Source organism: Eleutherodactylus coqui, chromosome 9, assembly GCF_035609145.1.
Source record: "Eleutherodactylus coqui strain aEleCoq1 chromosome 9, aEleCoq1.hap1, whole genome shotgun sequence".
Lineage (NCBI taxonomy): Eukaryota > Metazoa > Chordata > Amphibia > Anura > Eleutherodactylidae > Eleutherodactylus > Eleutherodactylus coqui.
The window spans coordinates 100,773,328-100,797,763 of NC_089845.1; the positions used below are offsets into that span (position 1 = coordinate 100,773,328).

A 24,436-nucleotide genomic window follows, 5' to 3' on the forward strand; every position below is an offset into this window, starting at 1 on the left:
TCAAGAAAGACATTTTCCTCCACGTGTGAACATAACTTTATATTAACCGCTGAGATACGAGAACTAGCTACAGTGTGCACACTGACTGACTGGAGAATGGCAGCCATGATTTACAAAATCCATTTATCTTATGCGAATGTGCCCGACACACAGTGGGCAGACGGTGTACTGTGTCTCATGTACGCACTAGCGATACATGACGTGTCCGGTATTGATCTCATCATCCTCCCCTCCCATGCTCACCTGCGGGGTGTATGGCAATGCTGGAGATCCACTTGCAGTTGGCAAGCAACTTTTTGGTCAGCTCCTGCTTCAGCAGATTGTAGACTCTTACAGATCGCTGTGTAGCCACAAAGAAGAACGGGCGGGTGGGGTGGAACTGGACTCGCTGGACTAGACCTTTGCTTTTGCGAAACGGGTTTTGGCTACGTCTGCGGCTGAGCTGATGTATGAGAACCTGAGCGTTCCCATTATCTGGAAGAACTACTGCAAAATAGTCCCCACGACCGTGCCATGTAACCTGCTTCACTGCCTGCAGGGAGGGACAAACCGTTAGACGCTGGAGAGACCACAGAGTACATATACCATCATGGAGATATCTACCTTCTCATGGTGAATCCGGAGCCGCAGTCCCTGCTCATAATCTGCCCCCTCTGCTACCACCCAGGTTACTGGCTGCTGGTTCTGCTCCTCAGGTGGCTGGTACCCTTCAATATATTGATCTGTAGAACTACAAAGAAGACGGTCTCCAAGGCCGGGGTTCAGGATGACGACTGAACGTTCCCTGAGGAAAACAATCAATATGTGACTTAAACCGGTCTGATGTCTGGAGGAACTTGGATGAGGACAAACAGACACACCTCTGACCAGCAACAGCCTTATTAGGTTGCGGTTTCCAACAAAACACCAGCAGAATAGTGAGTGCAGCTCCGGAGCATAATACAAGCTGTAAGTTATGGCCTTGTGCATGGCCCCTAAACATTCATATTTACATATACTAATCCTGTTGCTTGTACGGACGCTGTATAGAGTGTGCACGACACGCACGCACGCATACGGGTCCTGGGCTTTAATCCTGCCTGATAGTAAAAACATGGTTCAGGATTCAATGTAGCAGGAATTGGAGGAAAAGACAAAACCTGTTGACAACCGCTTCTGCCTTCTCTCTGAGCACCATGTAGAGAAAAGAGGTAGTGACAGCGTCATTTCCTCTATGGGATCCAAACCTGGCATAGCAGACCCCAGCCCAACTCTGCCACTGACTAAGTTACAGGGGGAAAAAATGCTTTTCCTTGTAACTTAGGGCCCATTTACATGCAAAGATGATCGCTCAAAATTCATCAGAAACTGACAGTTTTGAGCGATCATTTTGCATTACGTACTAATGGGCTAATCAGCCCATTAGTAGCTAACTAGCTTCATTTGTATGTATTTAGAGAATAACGGGTGGTCTGTTCTCTAAACACATTGCTTTTGTTCTGCCCCAGACAGCAGATTGCATACAATGCTATCAGCACTGCCCGCAGAGAACACAGCGTGCCGTCCCGCTTATCAAGGACGATGGATTTTATGCTGAGCTGAACTCAACGATGGACAAAGAGTGTACGGGAAGTGCATGATGGGCACACATTTACACACAACGGCTATCGCTCAAAAGCCGTCGTTTGGACGAATTTTGGGCGATAATCGTTGCGTGTAAATTAGCCTTTGGGCTCCTATGGATGCTGCAATCACAGTGGAAAACTGAAATAAGGATTAAAAATAAATAAAATTATACTGCGAATGTCCCCAAGAGGTCTTATATGACATCATAGGGGACATATATGTTAAAAAGATGTGCAGAAAGAAGAAAAAAAAATAAGAGATTAAAATACACATTTAAATAAACAAAAAACAAAACAAAAACACACCAGCCACATCAACTTAAACTGTCACTATAATCTGCCCTGTAAAAGGAGACTAAAGTTATATATCAAAACTCCTGAAACAAAATGGGGAACCCAGTGCAGTACTTTAATTTAGCATAAATATACAAATTATATATATATATTATTTTTTTTATAAATTTATTTATTTTTTAAAATTATTTTTACACACACACAAAAAAAAAGCGGCATTGAAAAAAAAATCTCTATGCCGCCTTAAACACGCGCAGAAATTCTGCGGCAGGATTTCCCGCAGAATTTCCGCCTGCACACGCCTGCATAGGATTGCATTACAATACGCACATCAAGAGCCGGAGCCGCAGGAGAGTTGAGCGCCGCACTGGTCCTTGCAGGGGCTCGGGTCCCGCTGCGAGGCCGTCTGCAGGTGGCCTATATCTCACAAAAAAAACACAGCAAAAATAGTTTTTGGTAACCCAAGATTAAAAAAATATAGGGCTCTAAAAACGTTAAAAAGAATCTGGTCCTTTAGGCCCAAAGCACTCTGGTCATTAACAATTCAGCAGGGGTCTTAGATACACACTCGAGTCACCTGCTCCAGAAAAACATCTCCAGAATTTGCCCATTTCTGTTCCCATCTTGACTCCTGATCGATTTTTTTTCTCATTAAATTCTCCTTTTTCCAATCCATCCTAAATGCAGGAGCCGGACTCCTCTTTCTGTCCTACACCATTGTGCCCACCCTGTGCCAGTCATTGCACTGGTTGCCCATGCACTACAGAATACAACTTCTACTGATCTCTCTCATTCATAAAGCTCTCCACAGTGCTGCACCTCCCTATATCTCCTCCGTCACCTGGCTATTACTCTATTCGTGCTCTTCGTTCTGCTAATGACCTTACACTAACCTCCTCCATAATCCGAACCTCCCAGGTCTCTCTCACATCTTGGTTGAATTATCAGTTTGTTACTTTATAATGTCTACATCTCAGGTGTACATGTATAAAGAAAATCAAAGTGCTGTGGAATATGTTGGCGCTATATAAAGCTTATTATTAAGGTGGTGGCAGATTTCTATCACAACTATATACAGACTGTATGATTGTGGTTAGACGTCTGGAGATACTCACACACATGCAGCCACCAGCACCATTGAAGGGTTCAGGTTCCAGCTCACACTTTTGATGGCTCCATCCAGATGAACAGTTTTCATACAACGACCAGTACAAACTTCCCAGAATCTGAGTGTGGAGTCGTCAGAGCCTAACAGAGAAAACAGCAGGGTCACCCTGTGTACAACTGCCCCCCCCCCCCCCCCCCCAGAAACTGGAGGTGGGGTACAGAGAGGATTCAGCGTGCCACACCATTTAGAGTAGATGTCTCTATAAGTGCCAAGTCCACATACCTGAGACAATCCATTGACCGGATGGACAGATACTGATACAGCGCACAAGATCTGTGTGCCCACAGTAAACCTGAAGGGGAAAGCAATGGGGAGAACAATCAGGAGCAAAGAGAGGGGCAAGAGAGGAGAGGACAGGTGTTAAAGTGGCAGTGGAGACCAGAGAAAACAAGGCGCGAGAAGCAAGAAAGATCAGGGAGAAAGGAAGTGGAGGTGAGAAAAAAGGCAAAAGAATAGCGAAGACCATACATTACAGGTGAGGCAGCAAGGCGCCAGGCAGGCAGGAGGGCAAGGTGCAAAGCAGAAAAGGCAGGCAGGTGATGGGCAGAGAAGACAGGGGAGATGGCAGATAGGAAGGTGGGTGCCAGTCAAAGAAGGCAGATGACAGGCAGTCGACGGGCAGAAAAGGCAAGCTGGAAGGTAGGGAATAGGAGAGATGGCAGGCAACCCCTGTAGAAGACAGGAGTGACTGAACAGAGAAAGACAAGCTCAGAGTCTCAATGAGAGGTACGGCAGGGTGGATTATGGACTCACCATGGACTGAGTAGTGGGGAACGGTTGCAGATCTCGGGGTTTCGGCAGTTTAGGGATCAGATCCTCGGGATCTACATTTACCTAGTTGATATAAGAAGACATATGAGTGTCATTCCTGGAAATGCAGCACTCACATATGGCGGCCACTTACCCTCATCTTCCTCTGCCGAGGACACAAGTAGAGGTCCAGACAGCGCTCAAATCTCTCGTGTATGAAGCGGGAGTATGCAGGAACGATGCGCAGGGAAGTGTGCTGCTTAGGAAGGAAGGTCAGCTTCCGGTCTTCAGGGTCCTGCTGCTCCCAAGCCAATTTCTAGAGAGAAAGGAAGAGACACCAGACATGAAGAAGCCTCATGGTGGGTAGCACATAGTACATACTGTAACTACCACCCCAACTGCACACAATCAAACAGTCGCACCTCCTCCTCGGTCATCAGGTACTCCGGAGGGGGGTTGTAGGATTCTTCATGTCCAGGGAGTCGCAGTTTCGGAGCAGGAACGTGCATTTTGTGCCTCCCCAGTATGGCGTTCGGATCCTCTTGAGCCCACAGGTCATAGTAAGTTGGGGTGTCATCTCGAGGCTTCCGTGGTCGTATCCAGCCCATCTTAATGGCATGAACCAACTTAGAAACCTAGAAGCAAAAAATATCAATAATGTTCAGCAGCAGCAGTGGCCGGGAGGCAGTACAGATAATTTAGCCAATAGAAAACTATGCAATCACCAGGAAGTAAAATGTGAAATTACCTTCTCCTTTTCAATCAGGGATGGAATAAAGCTCTTCTTGTCTGCTGGTCGGTTGGTGACTGGATGGATCATGGTCTCATGCGTAAAGAAATCCACAGACGGCTGCAAGAAGTAGAAATGGAATCTGATATAACTGCATATGTAGAAAAGTAATGGAAATGTGGACAGGAACTGCTGTAACTACTGGAGAAGTGAAGGGTTTCGTTTTCATGACTAGGAAAAATGGGGGAAAACTGCTCACTGGAAAAGCACTCCTATCCCGACTTTAGTAATCACAATAGTCCCTTTTACTTTCTCAGTAGTTGCTGTCACTCTTCCATTACTCCTCTCCAAGAAGTCTTAAAAAGCAGCCTACACCTCCATAGTAACATAAAAAATGATCAGGGAGGCGCTTCAAATGGCTAACTTGGAGAGTTCTTTAGGGTGTCAATATTACAAAATGTGAATGAAATAAAATAAATGGGACTCACCCGGTGTATGGTGGAAACTCCTGTGGAGAGGAGTCCCACCAACACCTCCATGTCCAAGTCTGCTTATCAGATCTCTGTAGGATCTTTTCCTCTGGCGTCGACCAGGTCCCCTGGTTGCCGGAGTCCGCTGCAGGGCTTCTGTGTCCAATACTAGATTGGACCCACGGTGCAGTGATGAAATTTATAAAAAAGTAAAAAATGCTCCTGCGCTGCCTCAGCAATCAACCGGGCTTGACAATAGAAATATTGTCTAAAAAGGTTTATTTAATAAACCTTTTTAGACAATATTTCTATTGTCAAGCCCGTTTGAGTGTTGAGGCAGCGCAGGAGCATTTTTTACTTTTTTATAAATTTCATCACTACACCTCCATAGTAGTCACAGCAGCCCCTGCACCTTCTTAGGACTAAGAAAACAGTGGACTGCAGTAACTAATAGGGAGATGAAGTGGACTACTGCGAATACTTGGAAAGTAGTTTTGGCACTGTAGAGATAGCTGTGACTACTGATGAAGTAGGGGGAACTGCTGGGTCTACTGCGACTAATGATAAAGTAGGGGAAATGTTATGACTACTCGAGAAGTAAAAAGGGTTGTTGATCTATGGATTATTCCAATTGCCAGACTTCGGGAAGGAATTTTTTTCCCCTTAAATGAGAAAAATTGGCTGCTACCTCATTGGGGTTTTTTTTAACCTTGCTCTGGATCAACATGTGGCGGTGAGGGAAAGGGGGTATAATAGGCTGTACTAGATGGACATATGTCTTTTTTCAGTCTATCATACTATTTTATTATGACTACTGGACTACTGTGATTACTAATCAAGTACAGGGAATGCTGTGACTACTGGAGTCGTAAAAGGGGCTGATGTGACTACTGAGAAGGAGATGCTGTGACATCCAGAGCAGTGAAGGGGCCCTTCTGTGACTAGTGGTGGGTGGGCTGCTTTGACCATCAGAGGAGTAGGACATAAAAAGTGGACAGGAGTTGGGTAAAACTAATCTAACTGCCAGGGGCAGCAGAAGCTGCTAGCTACATGTGAGGCCAGGCTCGTCCATCCCTGGCTGCAGTGCAGACTCAACCCTGCAGAGTTGGCTGTTGGCAGGTTAATTTGGGGCCTGGCTCATAAGCCTAACTAAGTTTTGCCAGGACCTGAGAGATTGTTCACGTACCTCGTATGGGTCAAATTTCACATCTCCAAACTGTCCTCGTTGCAACCGGTCAACCAAATCCACTTGCTCATCAGTCAGTTTTATGTCCTGACTAGTTTTCTTATCGTGAACAGTACGCCTGTATAAAGATGGACAATAAAAGTGATTCCAACACCTCTCCAATTTAACAGACTGTATGGATGATGGGGTCTGCTCCATGCTGAGAAATGAGGAGTGTGAAACACTCAAGTGACTGACCTTTGGCCGTACTCACCAGTAATCTGGATTCTCCATTTTGTCCAGAAATTCCTCCAGTTGGTCCTTATCTCTCAGCGGTTTGAAGATCTTTTTCCCGTCGAGGTCGTACCCGATGTGAGGGAAATCCTTGTACCATTCCATAGGGATATTTCCAACGGTGTTCCTGATGTCCTGTCCAAAAACATCGCCGGGTGAGAAGTAACCGGTTATAATGAGACAGCTTCTCCACATTCTGCACTTAGTCTCTACACAAATCCAATGACAAGAACCAACAGACATCATGAAAACAGTTATGGAAGAGTCAGGGGAGACGCAGCATGGCAGCCGTAGGAGCCAGAAACACGGCGGGGCACCTAGGGAAGCCAGAGACATGGAAATGTGCGGGGTATCCAATGGATTTCACAAAACACATGCACGATTCTTATATTTCAGCTTGACTATGTAACGAGTCTTACTTTGAGGGATGATGGAAGTGACACATTGTGGGCTACTAACTGTTAAATCAATTTACAACTAGTGCCAAATGGGAACAAGTGGACTGCGGGCCAGTGCCAAGCAGAGTTTTACGCCGCTTCTCTACTGTCAGTTGAATGGTTCCCCAGTAATCCTGAGAGATCCAAGTTGCTAAAGATGTACCATATATAGGGCCTAATAGAAGGGGTCCAAGAACCACATGAACCAACTGCTCGAGGACATCGGTAAATAGAGTAAACCAAGCACTGGATATACTCCATCTCACTCCAGGCACCAGGTAGGAGCTGGAGCAGAAACTTTGGGTTTAGATCCTAGAGAATAACGAGATATTGTATAGATGGCATGGAATATACGGGTATATCTGCTGTGCTCGTCCAGGAGATATGAGGAACAATTACTGACTGTGTGGATATAACGCCACACATTCTACACACCCAAAACACTCAACCTGAGGAACAAAAAGTTCACAAAAAAAAAGAGTTTTAATTTCTTCTTCGGACATTACGTGAAGTTCAGTGGCGATTTATGAAGTCTGACGGACACGATGAACCATTTGAGGGAGCGATAAGGGTTAATGCTGTGCCTCGTTAAGAAGCACAGGCCAGTCTAGGCTGTTAAATCCCACAGCCGTCTGGGGACTCCCTTCCCCCCTCATCCAGCTTCCGATGGAGCCCCCCTCACTCGTGTCTGCTGCCGGCTGAGGGAGGAACCAGACTCACTCTCAAGGGTCACTATAAAAAGTCAATCACAGCTGCAGCTCAGCCAGACGGCTGCACTCCACACGTGTGAGATACGAAGACGCAAAGCCAGGGGGAAGAGATGGACAGAGCAGCAGCAGAGACACAGACCAGGATACAGTGAGCGGACAGAAGAAGAAGGTCCTTCGCACAGGTGGAGACTATCACTAGTGTCTGTAGAAGAAGGGTCATCTTCCAGTATCAGCTTCCCGCGGCTTTTATCATGTCTTTTGCAATGCTCCGCCATGCCCCTCCTGCCCGCTTTCTCTATCCGGACATCAGTATGCTTTCCGATGAGGATGACAGCGGCAGTGACAGCTCAGGTTGTGGTGACAAAGGCTTCCATCACTCAAGTAGCAGTGCCATGGGAGATAAAAAGTGCCCGCGGCTGCACAGAGAACCACGTCAGCGACATACGGCCAACGCCCGTGAGAGGGACCGAACCAACAGCGTCAACACCGCCTTCACAGCCTTGCGCACACTCATCCCTACGGAGCCCGCGGACCGCAAACTCTCCAAAATAGAGACTCTACGTCTGGCGTCTAGCTACATCTCACATCTTGGAAATGTACTACTGCTCGGAGACACATGTGGAGATGGACAGCCCTGCCACACTAGTGCCCCGTACTACCAGCATCACCCAACCACTGCCAGTCCCAAGCACAGGGACCCCGAGCAAGGCCAACCCAAACAGATCTGCACCTTCTGCCTCAGCAACCAGAGGAAAATGGTGAGTAGCGAAAGCCAACGCACAAAATGTGCCACAACGTCGTTTGGTTTTCTCATCCACCTCACTTGGGGCAGCACATACACCCAGCGGGTGTCATCCCGCAGATCTAGGGACACACAGTTGATAACCTGTGGGGAGGTGACAGTCAATGGACGGTCCCAACCACAAGTCATAATCTCACTATCAACATTCCCCAGTTGTTCAAGCCATTATTACCAGGAATGCTTCTCCTAAACGTCCCGCACATAACCGCCAACGCCATAAATCACCAAAGGAAAACAGGTGCACAAGACCCATCATCACAGTAATTCGAGACACATATAAAGTACTACATTGTCACCCAATAGACCCCAATACTATAGGTGAGGACCAGAAGCTTCTCCTACTTACTGTCCTCCTATAGATCCCAGTACTATAGGCGAGGACCAGAAGCTTCTCCTACTTACTGTCCTCCTATAGATCCCAGTATTATATGCGAGGACCAGAAGCTTCTCCTACTTACTGTCCCCCTGTAGAACCCAGTACTACATACAGTACTAAAGGTGAGGACTAGAAATGTCTGCTCCTCACTATCTCCCTATAGATCTCAGCACTATATACATTACCATGGGTGAGGATTTAAGTGTCTCCTCCTCCGCACTGTCCCCCTATAGACATCAGTACTATAGATGAGGACTGAAGAGTCTCCTCCTCCTCCCTACTGTCCCCCTATAGATCTCAGTACAATATACATTACTACAGGTGAGGAGTAGAAGCATCTCCTCCTCACTCTACCCCGACAGACTTCAGTACTATATACTTTTCTACAGATAAGAAGCATCTCCTCCATATGTCCACCTAGAGATCTCAGTATCATAAAACGCATTACTTACTACAGGTGAGGATAGAAGCATCTTCTCACTGTCACCCTATAGATCTTGGTACTAAATATATTACTAAGGCTGAGGACAAGCAGTGTCTCCTCCTCCTTACTGTCCTATATAGATCTCAGTACGATATACATTACTACAGATGAGGATAGAAGTGTCCCTTCCACCTTACTGTCCTCCTCTAGATATAGTAACGAGACCTATAGAAGGAGAGTGAGGAGGAGATGAAACTTCTCTCCTCACCCATAGTAATGTATATAGTACGGAGATCAGTTCTATAGGAACACAGTGAGGAGGAGACACTCAGTGTATTTAGTACCAACTTTTCTAAAAGGAAAAGATGTATAGAATACTGAGATGTATAGGGGGACAGGGAGGATGAGGAAAGGTTTCCCTCCTCACCTGTAGTATTGTATATAGTACTGAGATCTATAGAGGGCAGTGATGAGGAGATAGTATTTCTAATTCTTGCCTGTCGTAATATACATATATAGTACTAAGATCTATAGGAGGACACAGAGGTAGAGGAGATGCTTCTAGTCCTCACATGTAGTAACATGTATATAGTACTGAGGTGCATTAGTAAAAGTGAGTACCAGAAGCATTTCCTATACCTTTGTGTCCTCCTATAGATGTCAGTACTATATACATTACTACAGATTAGGATAGACGTGTCTCCTTCACACTGTCCATCCTATAGATCTCAGTACTATATACATTATTAGAGGCGAGGACTAAAAGCGTCCCTCATCACTGCACCCTGTAGATGTCAGTACTATATACATTATTACAGGTGAGGACTAGAAGAGTTTCCTCACTGTTCTCCTATAGATCTCAGTACTATATACATTAATACAGGTGAGGATAGAAATATCTCCCTCTCTTTACTGCCCCCCTATAGATCTCAGTACTATATACATTACTACAGGTGAGGATAGAAGTGTCTCCTCCTCACTGTCCCAAATATAGATCTCAGTACTATATACATTACTACAGGTGAGGACTAAAAGTGTCTCCTCCTCATTGTCCCCATATAGATCTCAGTAATATATGCATTACTACAGGTCCTCATGACTGTCCCCCTATAGAGGTAGATCTGTCTATACCTGCAGACATTTGAAGCCCCACGGTGAGGTATATTCTCCTCACACCTCACAGTGATGATTGGACTATCACAGGTACATATACTGTATTAGCGACTGGATCAGGTCCTGTAGGCTACAATCTGCCCCTCCTTAGTATCAGGTGTAGTATATATGGCTACACACACTATGCACATTTCTGCCACAGTATACAATTTCCATGTGGGCCATCTATGCAGTAGACTGGGGCAGCACTCCTCACTGTTGCCCCACAATGTAATAATAGGGACCCCCACCTTCTGCGTGTGGATTAGGTCGGGGTCTCGCATCCTCCATATCTGCACTGCCCCCCTGGGTCGCAGCGATATAGGCGCTCACCGCCGTCTTTTCACCAGTTACTTTTCTTCCAGTCTATTGACTTTTAAACATTTACAAAATCCTCATAAAGATGATGGAGGCTGAGGAGTGAGCCCTGGCAGGGAGCTGGAGACGCCTCACACGCGGCAGCGTGCCCGCACCGCTATACTCACACAGAACCGCTTTGTAAACGCCGAGAGGCTTTGCCTAAATTTTCCATTTTTAAGTGGATTGTAAAATGTGGAAATAGACAAAATACCAGAGCGGTCACGTCAGCAGGAATGTCAGGAGCCACAAACAGCAGCTGTGCCATGTGATGTATATCATAGAGGGGGTAATGCCAAGCCACCACCAACTGCAAACCTCAGGACAGATCTGGTCAGTGCCATGTGGGCCACATCCAGGGCTCGGGTCACTTGCCTGCGCTGGGCTCTGTACATTCTTATGGGGGGAGGGGAGAATGACAGGTGTGGCCCAGTGTACAGAGATGCTCTAGGGTGATAAATAGGGGGCACAAGTGACATACCGCCATCATTACTATCACTGACTTCATCCAATACCCCTAATATTCAATCATGCCGGGCTAGGCGGCAGCTGCTGGCTCTCACTATACCGGGCTAGGCGGCAGCTGCTGGCTCTCACTATACCGGGCTAGGCGGCAGCTGCTGGCTCTCACTATACCGGGCTAGGCGGCAGCTGCTGGCTCTCACTATACCGGGCTAGGCGGCAGCTGCTGGCTCTCACTATAGGATAGCAGGCAGTCCTGGCCCTTCCTACAGTGGCGAAGGCAGCAGCACTAGCCTTTCCTACACCAGGGTAGAGTTAGCACTTATTTACTTGGGGGTAGGCAGTAGGAGAATAGGCAGTAGCGCTGGCTCACAATACCGGAGGAGAATAGGCAGTAGCACTAGCTCACAATACCGGGGGAGAATAGGCAGTAGCGCTAGCTCACAATACCGGGGAAGAATAGGCAGTAGCGCTTGCTCACAATAGCGGGGGAGAATAGGCAGTAGCGCTGGCTCACAATACCGGGGGAGAATAGGCAGTAGTGCTGGCTCACAATACCGGGGGAGAATAGGCAGTAGCGCTGGCTCACAATACCGGGGGAGAATAGGCAGTAGCGCTGGCTCACAATACCGGGGGAGAATAGGCAGTAGCGCTGGCTCACAATACCGGGGGAGAATAGGCAGTAGCGCTGGCTCACAATACCGGGGGAGAATAGGCAGTAGCGCTGGCTCACAATAGCGGGGGGTAGGCAGTAGCGCTGGCTCTTAGGGATGCTCCAGGTCAGTTGGGGTTCCCACTCTGTACACTGGATATGTAATACTTTATTATATTCTGTGTGGTCATATTACGCCTCTATCAGCTCCCCCCCAGCTCGTGCCTCCCTTCTCCTCACGCGCTCCCAGCTCTAATAAATCTCCTCTGCGCCGGTAGCAGATATTATTTCACCGTCAGACATGGAAACTGCATTCCTGCAAAATAACGTATTCATCCTCCACCAGACAAAGGCCGATATAGTGATGTGCCCAGAGCACCACGGCGCCCCCTGCAAGCCTGAGGGACAACAGCAGCTACTCAGAGGGGTGCACACAGGGGACATGGAGGGATGTGATCTACCAGAGTACACGACAGCGCCTCCTGAAGGCCTAGGCGACAACGACAGTCGCTCAGCGGGTGTGCACACAAGTGATTGTGGTGATCTGCCAGAGTACATAACAGCTCCCCCTGCAGGCCCAGGTGACGAGGAGCGGTGCACACAGTTAAAGGCGTGATCATTAAGATTGGGGCTCATTGGAAACGTGTTTCTGGAAATTAATACTTTCCTTTATTCTCTCTGCAGGGAAAAGATCGGGAGAGGAAGACGACCATCAGAACCTAATGAAGGCTGCGGGGGAGCACAGACCCCCCGGACACCCTGAAATCACACAGCAGGCAAGAGACCAGTGTGCCGAAAGGGAAGCCAGGATGACACATCTGGGACCAGGGGAAGGGCAGAGACTTAAGCCTCCACTCTGGGGGTTACCTTCCCTTCTCCAAAGGAGCTCATGGGCATCAAAGGGGCAAATCCCCACCATGGGCGAGACCGCACAACAGATCAATGTATATGTATGGTGGTCATACTGAAGAGGCGGAGACCCTACAGCCCTTATAGGACACTATGTATTCTGCAGGAGGGCTGTGAGCCCTCCACGTGTATCCGTCATGTCTGTCGCTTCAATAAAAGAGATGTTGTCTATTTAAGCCGGCCACTCTGCTTCATCCTTGGTATACAGATGTAGTAGAGCCGAGCCCGTCATCTAACTGCTGGGCATCATGAGGTGTTATGAGCCATGCTTGTGCTGGGGCAGATGCACAGATATACATAGGCCACACTGCTATATACACTTACTGATCTCCTATAGGGGCACATCGGAGTCACACTCGCCTCTGCTACATCTACGCATATTTCCTACATGTGTGTTGGACATAATATAGGCAAAGTACAGTATGCCCACCATGGGGTGACACAAAGATAAGGGGCCACCCCAAAAATGGGGTCAGGCTAGACCTACACAACCAGAGGACAGAGGGGGGTGGGCACAAAAGAACACAAAACATCATCTCCATGGTCATCCCATGTAACGTGGGGAGCAGGGTGATGATCCCCCCAAAACAGGGACACCAAAGGCTCATTGAGACATGCATATGCAATTCTGGTCTGAAAACGGGAACAATTTCACTACATATGTATGTATGTGCTGCAAGCATTTGTGCTGCGTATGTCTGGGGTTATTGTACGTCTGTGTGTCAGCAGTTTTTCACGGGCGCAAAAAAGAATAAAAATAAATAAATAAAAATAAACCGCAAGAAGGCCAAACTTTTCTTCTCCCCATCTCCTGGCAACATGCGTAAAAAAGAAGAAAAAAAACCCAAAACGTACGTACGTTATTGCCGTGTTCACTACGTTTTTAGCGTTCCCATAGACTTTCATGAGATTTTGGTCAGTGAATACCAACCAAAATAGGACATGTATGATTTCTTTTACGCTCATCATCGGTCCACATAAAAAGCAGCGCCCGTCTGAATACACAAATTTACTCAGATGGGCCTGTGTGTGCTGTCCGTGTTCAGTCAGTAAACCATCTACACCAGTGTGAATGAGCCCTAACCCTGCCGGCTGTCTTCTAGTTGTACCAGTGAATATAATGTATTGCTCCCTTTTATCAGCCATCTCAGGCTGGGGAGAGGCGGACTGTAGGTCAGGGGAACACAGGACCTCAATTATCCGAACTGTCTCACAGCAAGAGTGTACTGGTTGCCTATAGCAACCAATCAGAGCACAGCTTTCATTTCTCAAACGGCTAAGGTAAAACGAAAGCAGAGCTCTGATTGGTTGCTAGGGGCAACCAGGACAGCCTTACGGTGAGACAGTTCTGATAAAGAAGGACCATAATCTATTTCTCCCTGCTATCAGCCATTTGTAGGGCAGGGGAGTACAATGTTTGCTGTTATCAGGGATGAGTGACATCAAGCGCAGCATCCTCAGCATCTCCATGATCACTAGTTTATATGCCACAATTCCAGAGCTGCATCCTCCTGTCTGTGACGGATATCCTCTGCTCCTCTTATAACGCCCCAGCGCCATTATAATTCCATTATCTGATCTCTTGATGACACAGGACAAAGTCCTTTTAGACGAGGGTCGCTCAGTCTTCGCATTGGCTGTATAAGTGAGAACGACTGAACGAGCGCTGTTCAAAGCGAACGATAAGCCAACGCGCCAACAAGGGTTTTTATGCCACATAAAATGGACAAACGAAAAGTGAAAGATTATCGTTGGTCATCGGCTCCCGTTTAGACTGAGCGATTATCGGTCGCTTTCACTCGTTTGAATGATAATCATTACGCCTAAAAAAGCACCGTAACAGAGATAGCAGGCTCCTCCCTCTAGAGGGCAATTCTGAAATCAGGGGGTAATTAGACACACGTCTCCTGGTATACGTCAGCAGGAGAGGCAGGGGTTAACGTCTCGGGGTGTTTGGTTTCGGAGGAGATGGGTTATAGGAAAATATCCCTCAGATCCGCTGGGGTTTGGCAGGTTTCGCATCATTCCACCCCGGAACGTGGCCAAATAGACCCTTGGAACGTCTCACACTGTGGCGACAGACCAGCCCTGGAGGGGTTAATCATACATGATGTCATTCCAGGACATGACAGACCATTAACCCCCGGAGTAACTAGTGATGCAGAAATAGCCTAGAATATATAGGATCAGCTCCAATGATAGACCGACCGTTAACCTTGGAGCACCGGACACCAATGACAGGCCGGCTATTAACCCCTTAACGACCGTCAATCATGACAGACCGACTAGTCCCAGAGTCATCCAACTCTGCTAGGAATGAATAACAGAGGGGGCAGGCCAGGCGGGCGGCGGCAGGTAAGCCCTGTGTCTATATTAGTCTGTCTGCAGCTGTGGCGGGGGCCGGGGATCCCCTGTGCCTGTCTGGGACTGGAGGAAGCGGCTCACCTCTGGAACACTTCACTCTCTCCTCATCTCCCCCCCCACGGGACAATAATCCCCCCCACTCTCCTCCTTCCTGAGCCCCCGGATCACTTTACAAGAGCGCAGCCGCCTCCTCCGCTGCAGGTGACTCTTTAACCCCCTGACTGCTCAGGGGACGATGGCGGCAGCCGGAAAGCAGCCCCAAATATTATGGATGATTAACTCCTCACATCCTGTATGCAGCTATACAATGACTCACCCCATCATCACCGCTGACTAACAATACGGCACAAGAAATCCACCAGACTCAACTTTTCATCTACTTTCTGCTTAGGCTCCGTTCACATCTGCATTCGGGTTTCTGATTATTAACTTCATTGATTTTTTTTTATTGAGACCACGAGGGCATTTCACAAAATAATCATCACTTATACAACTTTTTCACATATGATACAAATCAAAACTATATATTTACATAGATGTTAATTATCCGTTTGGCCCCTCTCTGAAACATTGAAAGTAGATATAAACTGAGAAATAAGAGGGTGGGGATGAAAACAAATTGGAAGGAAGGGGGAAGATTTTAACAGATTCACACACGGACGCCAGATAAAACAAGATCTTAATGGTTGTTTTTTTTATTGATTAGACAAAAACTAGAAGAAAATAATTAAAAAGAAAAGAAAAAAAAAGTGTCAAAAGGGGACAAATAACTGAAAGAAAGGCTTTCCATTTGCAGCCTTCTACATAGACATCCATGAAAAGAAATGGAAGGCGACTTTCCATCAAGTTTTAAAATAGCGCAGCTGACTACAAAATTACTTCCATGAACGGAAAACAGAAGCCCAATGGAACAGACACAAATCAGAGCCCTAAAAACGCCATGGAAATCAAAGGGGACTTTATAAGGAAACCCCGAATGCAGATGTGACCAGAGCGCGATATCCAGTACTGCGCTCATCTAGGTGACTGCCAAGGGGGGCGCTACATATTACACTACGGCGGCACAGATGCACAGTATTTCGAGGCAACATACATTAATACTAAGAAAACCAGACTTACCCGACTGAGCTCGAAGGTCCTAAACACATGAGAAATTTTAGCGTCCAAGTGTGAGACTAAGCTTTGTCAAAGCCAATGTGTATATTCACACATGCGATTTTTTTAATGAGCCGCCTTACTTTTTTTTTTGTTCTTTGTTTTAGCATGCGAGACAAACCGATGACACGCCGATGAAGCGGGGGCGGGTTAACAGATAATTAATATATATATATATATATATATATATATATATATATATATATATATATATATATATATATATATATATATATATATATATATATATATATAATATTCACAAACACTGGTGTAAAACACACATACACTCCTAACGAAATAGGTCAGCTTTTCACTGACTGAAATGGCACTCGACCATTTTAATATAGGCCAATTCTTCCGCCTTTTCAAAATCTCTGCTTGCAATCAGTGAAAATAAACATTCGGATTTATATCAAAAGGCCATTAAAGCGTCATGACCAAAATAGAGGGTTTGTTACAATGTAGCTAGAAAACGTGAACCCAACAGCATGAACTCCAGGCTAAGGGTACACTGAAAAACGCCTCGCATCCTCAGGCACGTGAGAAGATGGCAAGTGTTTCCCATGGTTTACAATGGGAAATATCCCATCGCACTCGCATGCACGGCGTTGCCATGCAAGGTCTTTAAGGTCCCATTGAAAACAATGGGCAAGGTGTTTTGAGAGAATGCCAAAGAAATAGAACACGTAGCGGTTTTAACTTCACAGCATTGCTATGAGGGAAAAATAAAATAAGTGTTTATGTGAAAAGCGCCATTCAAGAAAACGGAGTGCACGCTCGTGCAAGCTGTGTGCGCCTCGCAACACACAAAACTGCCATGAGATTCTTGCCCGTGTACATGTAGCCTAAGGCCTCATGTCCACGGGCGGGCCGGATTCCGGAATGCAAATACACCCGTGTGCATTGTGTATAAGGGTGTATTCACAATGCGATTTTCACGCGAGATGCAGATATTGCACATGAAGATAACCCATTATTTTAAGTGGCTGTATTTACATCGGCGATCTTTGTTTCGCAGCAATGCAAGATAGAAAAATCGCAGCATGTCCTATTTATGGGCGATTCGGGAATTGCCCATTATACCCTGTGGAAGCCTGGGGAAAAAATCCATTGCACTTGCAGGTATAAGTTTCATGTGAGTGCAATGCAATTTTTTTTTATAGTTGCTATTGAAACGTGATTTTTACACGGTTGGGGGGGGGGGGGGGAGAAATTTTTTTTGCATGTGCAGCGACATGTTTTTCTAGCAAAATGCACTGCATTCACATAAAAAATGATTTTTAAAAATATATATAAATCGCTGGTTTGCGAGTGTGATATTGGTTTCTTGGACCAATATTGCCCCCGCCTGTGTGTATGCACTCTAATACGGTTTATCTGTACTGAAACACTGTAACAAACAACCAGGACAGGAGATGGGATTTGTGCTGTTGATGTATCTATATAATAGAAAATTGTTTAGGATACAACTGTAACAAATCTTCAGCTGCGGGGAGTCTGCGGTTTCAACCTCCGCTTGCTTCCAAGGAACATTCACTGTTTATTCCATAAATATTCAAATGCTGAAGCTGGTAAATCTCAGCAACAGAATAGCGCCCCTAGTGCCAGGTTCTCAGACTACAGGGCTCCTGTTAATATCCATAAAAGGTCGTTCCACCCAATAATACAGGTCATATCAAATCAAGTGCAACGAGTAATAGGGGGCAACAGCATCGCCCATGTGCTGTAGAAGAGACGCCAGCCTGAGGGCAGAGTCGCATCTAACACTTGCTGCAGGTGTTGTGGATTTGCCATGGCACATTTTCCTGCAAATCCACAAATTTGGGTTTTGTTGCAGATTTCGATTTCTCCAATGAACTCAATTTTGAAAATCTGCAACAAACCTGCGACAGACATTAAAATGCTGCAGAATTAGGAATCCATGCCGCAGGTCAATCTGCTCCTGGAAATTTTCCTCTATGCATTTATTAAAGTCTCATCTGTTTTCCTCTGCAGATATTCCATGCACAGAAAATCCGCATCTCTGCTAGGTGTGAATGTAGCCTTAGAGACCAAATACTTCTCACAGCTGAGGAGTTGTGACAGTTGTATCCACTCCGGGCAATGGTGTAATCAGCCTAGACTACAGGTATACACTGTAACAAACTAGCAGGACAAGATAGAGATTTGTGTTGGTGCATTTACCTCAATGAAAATTGTCTGCACTGACACTTTGTAATAAAACCTCAGCGGTGCGATTAGCTGACACTCTTGTCTCTCCTCCAGCAGGAAGAAAACTGTCCCTGTATAAGGAGCTGCACAAGTATTAGATTATGGTGGGTTTTTAAGGTCTGCCAAAATGCAAACAAGAAGGTTTCCATTCACTGACAGCAAGCAGAGGGAAGACCTGGAACACAAAGCCTATCAGAAACTTGCAGAACATCTGACAATACAGGGATTTATTTTCCCCTTTAACACATGGTTTTGATGTGTAGCAGGATATTTGCTCCAGTGGGTCAGGCTGGGGGGCAGAAATGACATACACCCCAGCGAATGGACGACTATAAGCAGAAGTGTGGGGCATCATCTCATAGGATAGGACCATTGCTGTCATGTGCAGTGCATCAATACCAAGGGACCCACCTGCCCCCTTCACCAGTCAGTAGCTGCAGTACTCTCCCTCCCCTGCAGGTGGCGCTGTACATGATCATTATCTGACATCACTTAATGACCTGAGCTGGTGGAGGCGACGACTTCCGACAACGGAGACACAAGATGAGCAGAGTCCTGGCCGGCAGTCTGGGGGTTAATGTGCTGGACCGGCTCATGTGCAGTCTGCCCAGAATCCAGTCCAGTTTTATTAGAAGTTGCAGGGACGGGGTGAGGAGCGAGGAGCCTGCCAAGTGCTGGAGAGGAGGGGGCACCTCACAAGGAGCAGCTACTGAACTCCTCCACCCCCCTCCAGGGTCACACTCAGCTTCTGCAGTGAGGAGGGGGCCGGAGAGAGACAGCGCCAGCAGCCCAGAGCCTCATTCATTACCTGCGAACAGCTGGAAAATCCATTGTGCGCTCACTGAATGCTTCCCAACCCGGGAGAGGGGGAGGGGGCGCTCCTAGAGAGAGACCGCTCTGGAGGAGATAACCAGGAGAGGGACTGCAGATGTGGGTGCAAGAGAGTGACGGAAGAGGGTGAGGGGGCCATCCAAGAAAAAGAGGACTCCAAAGGCGATAACGGGACTGCAAGTGTGGATACAGGAGAGCGATGGAAGATGGTTAAAGAGCCCAACTAGAAAGAGATGCCTCCATATAGATGACTAGGAAAGAGACCGCAGGTGGGGATACAAGAGAGTGATGAAGGTTGGGGGCACCCTAGAAAAAGAGGGTTCCAGAGGACATAACTGGAACTGCAAATATGGGTACAGAAGAGTGACCAAAGAGGATGACGAGGAGCTCCTAGAAAGAGACAGCTCCAGAGCAGATAGCAGGGACTGCAAGTCTTAATACAGGAGACGGAGGGGAAAATGGTGAAAGGGCCAACCAACCTAGAAAGAGACGGCTCCAGAGGAGACAACCAGGAGAGGGACTGCAAATGTGGGTACAGAAGAGTAACCAAAGAGAATGAGAGAGCCATCCTAGAGAGAGACAGCTTCGGAGGACTCTAAATGTAATAATAATAAACTTTATTTGTATAACGCCAACATATTCCACAGCGCTTACATAGACGGGGGAATACAGAAAGCCAAAAAAAATACAAAAATTATTTACAGGAGAGTGATTGAAGACTGCGAGTCGGTGCTCCGAGTAAGAGATAACCGGGAGAGGGACTGCAAATGTGAGTGAAGGAGCGTGATAAAAGAGGCTTAGCGTGATGAAGGAGGCATCCTAGAAAAAAGGATGTGATTGTTCTCAGCAAGAGAAACTACGTAATCTTGTAGATATGATACCTTTTAATGGCTAACAAAAATACATGATGTAATAATAGCGAGCTTCCGAACCAACGCAGGGTTCTTCTTCAGGCTTATGGATTGGATCTGAAGAGGCATGGATATTTATACACACTTATAACATACATACTTCTGACAAGGCACAGATATGGATGTGATTGGTTCGCACTTAAAAGGAATTCTGCAACAGCAAACAAACTTTTTTTGTCTAGGCACTGATAGCGGAGTGAAAGTTTTATGGTCCCTAAATTACTGTTGGGGGGGGGGGGGGGGGGGGGGAAGGTCAGCAGGCTTGAATTGCTACAAGAGGTACACAGACATTTTTAGCTAAACACTGATAAGGGAGTGAAAGTTTATGGTCCCTGAATTACTGAGACCCCCATCAACAGTAATTCAGGGACCATAAACTTTCACTCCCTTATCAGTGTTTAGCTAAAAATGTCTGTGTACCTCTTGTAGCAATTCAAGCCTGCTGACCTCCCCCCCTCCAACAGTAATTTAGGGACCATAAAACTTTCACTCCGCTATCAGTGCCTAGACAAAAAAAGTTTGTTTGATGTTGCAGAATTCCTTTTAAGTGCGAACCAATCACATCCATATCTGTGCCTTGTCAGAAGTATGTATGTTATAAGTGTGTATAAATATCCATGCCTCTTCAGATCCAATCCATAAGCCTGAAGAAGAACCCTGCGTTGGTTCGCAAGCTCGCTATTATTACATCATGTATTTTTGTTAGCCATTAAAAGGTATCATATCTACAAGATTACGTCGTTTCTCTTGCTGAGAACAATCACATTTTGCTCTACTGGCTAACACGGTACCAGATCTTTGTTTTCATTATTAGAAAAAAGGATGTCACTGGGCCTGAGGGTACTGGACAATTATGGAATCCTAGAATGGTAGAGTTGGAAGGGACCTCCAGGGTCATCTGCTCCAACCCCCTGCTCAGTGCAAGATTCACCAAGTTATCCCAGACAGATATTTGTTTGAACACTTCCATTGAAGGAGAACTCACCACCTCCCGTGGTAACCTGTTCCACTCATTGATCACCCTCACTGTCAGAAATGTATTTATAATATCTAATCTGTGTCTCCCCCCTTTCAGTTTCATCCCATTCCTTCTAGTCATTCCTTGTGCAGATGAGAATAGGGCTGATCCCTCTGCACTGTGACAGTCCCTCAGATATTTGTAGACAGCTATTAAGTCTCCTCTCAGCCTTCTTTTTTGCAAGCTAAACATTCCCAAATCCTTTAAAGGGGTTGTCCCGCGGCAGCAAGTGGGTCTATACACTTCTGTATGGCCATATTAATGCACTTTGTAATGTACATTGTGCATTAATTATGAGCCATACAGAAGTTATAAAAAGTTTTTTACTTACCTGCTCCGTTGCTAGCGTCCTCGTTCCCATGGAGCCGACTAATTTTCCCCCTCCGATGGCCAAATTAGCCGCGCTTGCGCAGTCCGGGTCTTCTGCTCTCTTCAATGGAGCCGCTCGTGCAGAATGCCGGCTCCGTGTAGCTCCGCCCCGTCACGTGCCGATTCCAGCCAATCAGGAGGCTGGAATCGGCAATGGACCGCACAGAAGAGCTGCGGTCCACGGAGGGAGCAGACCCCGGCGGCCATCTTCAGCAGGTAAGTATGAAGACGCCGGACCGCCGGGATTCAGGTAAGCGCTGAGCGGTTTGTTTTTTTAACCCCTGCATCGGGGTTGTCTCGCGCCGAAAGGGGGGGGGGTTAAAAAAAACAAAAACCCGTTTCGGCGCGGGACAACCCCTTTAACCGTTCCCCACAGGACATGATTTGCAGACCACTCACCATCTTGGTAACTCTTCTCTGGACTTGTTCCAGTTTGTCTATGTCTTTTTTTAAATGGTGTACCCAGAACTGGACACAGTATTCCAGATGAGGTCTGACTAAGGAAGCATAGAGGGAGATAATGACCTCACATGATCTAGACTCTATGCTTTTCTTAATACATCCCAGAATTGTGTTTGACTTTTTGGCCACCTCATCACATTGTTGACTCATGTTCAGTCTATGATCTATTAGTATATCCAAGTATTTTTCACATGTGCTGCTTAGCCCAATTCCTCCCATTCTGTATGTGCTTTCTTCATTTTTCTTGCCCACATGTAGGACTTTGCATTCCTCCTTGTTAAATACCATTCTGTTAGTCGCCGCCCACTGTGTAAGCTTTTCTAGATCTTTTTGAATCTTCTCTCTCCCTTCTCTAGTGTTAGCTATCCCTCCTAGCTTTGTGTCGGCAGCAAGTTTGATCAGTTTCCCATCAATTCCCTCTTCCAGATCATTTATAAAAATGGTGAACACCACTGGGCCAAGGACAGAGCCTTGTGGTTCCCCAGTTGATACATTCTTCCACTTGGATGTGCAGCCATTTATGACCACTCTTTGAGTACGATCACTCAGCCAGTTGTGAATCCACCTAACAGTTGCCTTATCAATCCCATATTTGGTCATTTTTTCAATAAGTACAGAAAAAAATGACCAAATGACAGTAATGTAAGAGGGTAAGGAGGAGATCACGGGAAGAGGGACTCCCACTGTGGGTTCAGGAGAGTGACGAAAGGCCATCACAGCATCAACTAATCACATACGCAAAACCTGATGGAAAAAAAAATCACATGCAATACAAAAAAAAAAAAAATTAATGTGTTCCCTCTTCAAAAAACAAACAAGAGGGTTCATTTGGGCAAAAAGTCAGCTCACCCAATCCTGCAGTTCATGATTGCCAGTTTTCAATGCTGGAGAGGGCATGACGATGCTCCAATGGACCTTTGGAGATATATAGTTCTATCCGAATTTTCTCTGTAAAAAAATCTCAGCACTCCTGTTGAAAATTTACTTGTATTCATTTCATCCTAATAGCGCTGCTAAGATCACATTGCCTGGGTCATTTTTATGATGAAATGGATAAAAGTATATATTTAACAGGAGTGCTGGAAGTTTTTACAAAGAAAACCTGCACACCGGCCTATAGGACATGTGACATCATCGATAGCAGACGTGGCCCAAAGGAGACCTTCAAATCCCAAACCACGCCGCTCTCGTTCATATAAACCTATCATCAGCGCTAAATCTTCCACTTGGCCTCAATGAGGCCCTCTCTTTTACATGCTTGCTCTAGGTGTCTATAAATGTGGTAAAAAAAACTGACAGGTCCGTCTATTGTTTTAGTCAACATAAACTAGTAATATCAATCTCTGAGAAATGCGGCCATTCCCCAACCCCCCCCCCCCCCCCTTCCTATTTTTAGTTTTTCTTTCCCCTTTTAAAAAAATCATAAGTCTTATTTATCCACCAACATAGCTGTCCGATGGTTGTTTTCTGTGGGACGAGTTGAATTTTTCAATGGTACTATTTAATGTGTCGTATAATGTACTGAAAAACTTTAAAACATTCTAAGTGGAGTGGAATGGAAAAAAAAAATTCCACCATCTTTGGGAAGGTCCTGTTTCTTTGGTGTACATACTGCAGCAAAAATGACATAACTTTATTCTATGGGTTGGTGCGATTACTACGATATTAAATTTATGTAGTTTTTTTTTTTTGCTGTCCTACTTTTGAAAAAGAAAATACCTTTGGGAAAATAAATTATTTTTGCCCCCATTTTCTGACAGCCAGTATTTTTTTTATTTTTCCGTTGACATGGCTGTGTGGGGCTCATTTTTTGTGGGACATCCTGTAGTTTCTATTGGTTCCATTTTGGAGTACATACGACTTTTTATTGCTTTTTTTATACATTTTTTTCTTGGAGATGGGGTGACCATAAAAAAGCACAATTCTGGCGTTTATTTTATCCAATGACGTTCACCACTTGGGGTAAATAAAGTGTTAGAGTGCCTGTCCACGGGCGTGATTACCACAGGCGGTTTACCGCCCACGAATCACGCTGGCCGACGCTTCCCATAGCATTGCTATGGAAAGCGTCAGCACCTGTCATTGCGATTCTCCGCTCGTGGCGGGAATGCTGCGAATTGCCCCAATTCTCTGCGGCCAGCCTACCTATCAGATAGGGCTGACCAGCGGAGAATCAGCAGTGGCCCCCCGCAGTGGAGATCTGCCGCGGGACTACGCATCGCCCGTTGACAAGGGGTTTTACTTTGATAGATCAGACTTTTATGGACGCAGCGATACCAAACAAGTTTTGGAGTCCATTTAGATTTTTTTTAATTATAAATAAATGGCAAAAGGCTTTTATTTTTGCACTTTAATT

General features: G+C 46.0%; 2 protein-coding genes across 2 annotated transcripts in view; one reads left to right on the top strand and one right to left on the bottom strand.

Moving 5' to 3' along the window:
- Positions 1–24,436, bottom strand: part of BOP1 (BOP1 ribosomal biogenesis factor) — a 35,148-nt gene that overhangs the window by 1,769 nt on the left and 8,943 nt on the right. Inside the window, exons 4-13 of the mRNA XM_066578186.1 lie at positions 6,456–6,610; positions 6,203–6,320; positions 4,565–4,666; positions 4,239–4,451; positions 3,971–4,132; positions 3,820–3,900; positions 3,289–3,358; positions 3,014–3,146; positions 604–784; positions 244–532 (exon numbers count right to left, since the gene is read on the bottom strand). Coding sequence (XP_066434283.1) covers positions 244–532; positions 604–784; positions 3,014–3,146; positions 3,289–3,358; positions 3,820–3,900; positions 3,971–4,132; positions 4,239–4,451; positions 4,565–4,666; positions 6,203–6,320; positions 6,456–6,610 — 1,504 coding nt within the window. The remainder of the gene's footprint in view (positions 1–243; positions 533–603; positions 785–3,013; positions 3,147–3,288; positions 3,359–3,819; positions 3,901–3,970; positions 4,133–4,238; positions 4,452–4,564; positions 4,667–6,202; positions 6,321–6,455; positions 6,611–24,436) is intronic.
- Positions 7,656–12,932, top strand: SCX (scleraxis bHLH transcription factor). The gene is made up of 2 exons (XM_066578203.1): positions 7,656–8,380; positions 12,532–12,932. The coding sequence occupies exons 1-2, from the start codon at positions 7,874–7,876 to the stop codon at positions 12,568–12,570; spliced, it is 546 nt and encodes a 181-aa protein (XP_066434300.1). The 5' UTR covers positions 7,656–7,873; the 3' UTR covers positions 12,571–12,932.

What these genes read in the sequence shown, in the direction of transcription:
- SCX (XM_066578203.1), top strand. Translation starts at nt 7,874, where the DNA reads ATGTCTTTTGCAATGCTCCGCCATGCCCCTCCTGCCCGCTTTCTCTAT. An exon ending in TCAGCAACCAGAGGAAAATG is followed by an intron (nt 8,381 to 12,531) that starts GTGAGTAGCGAA and finishes TTCTCTCTGCAG; the next exon opens with GGAAAAGATCGGGAGAGGAA.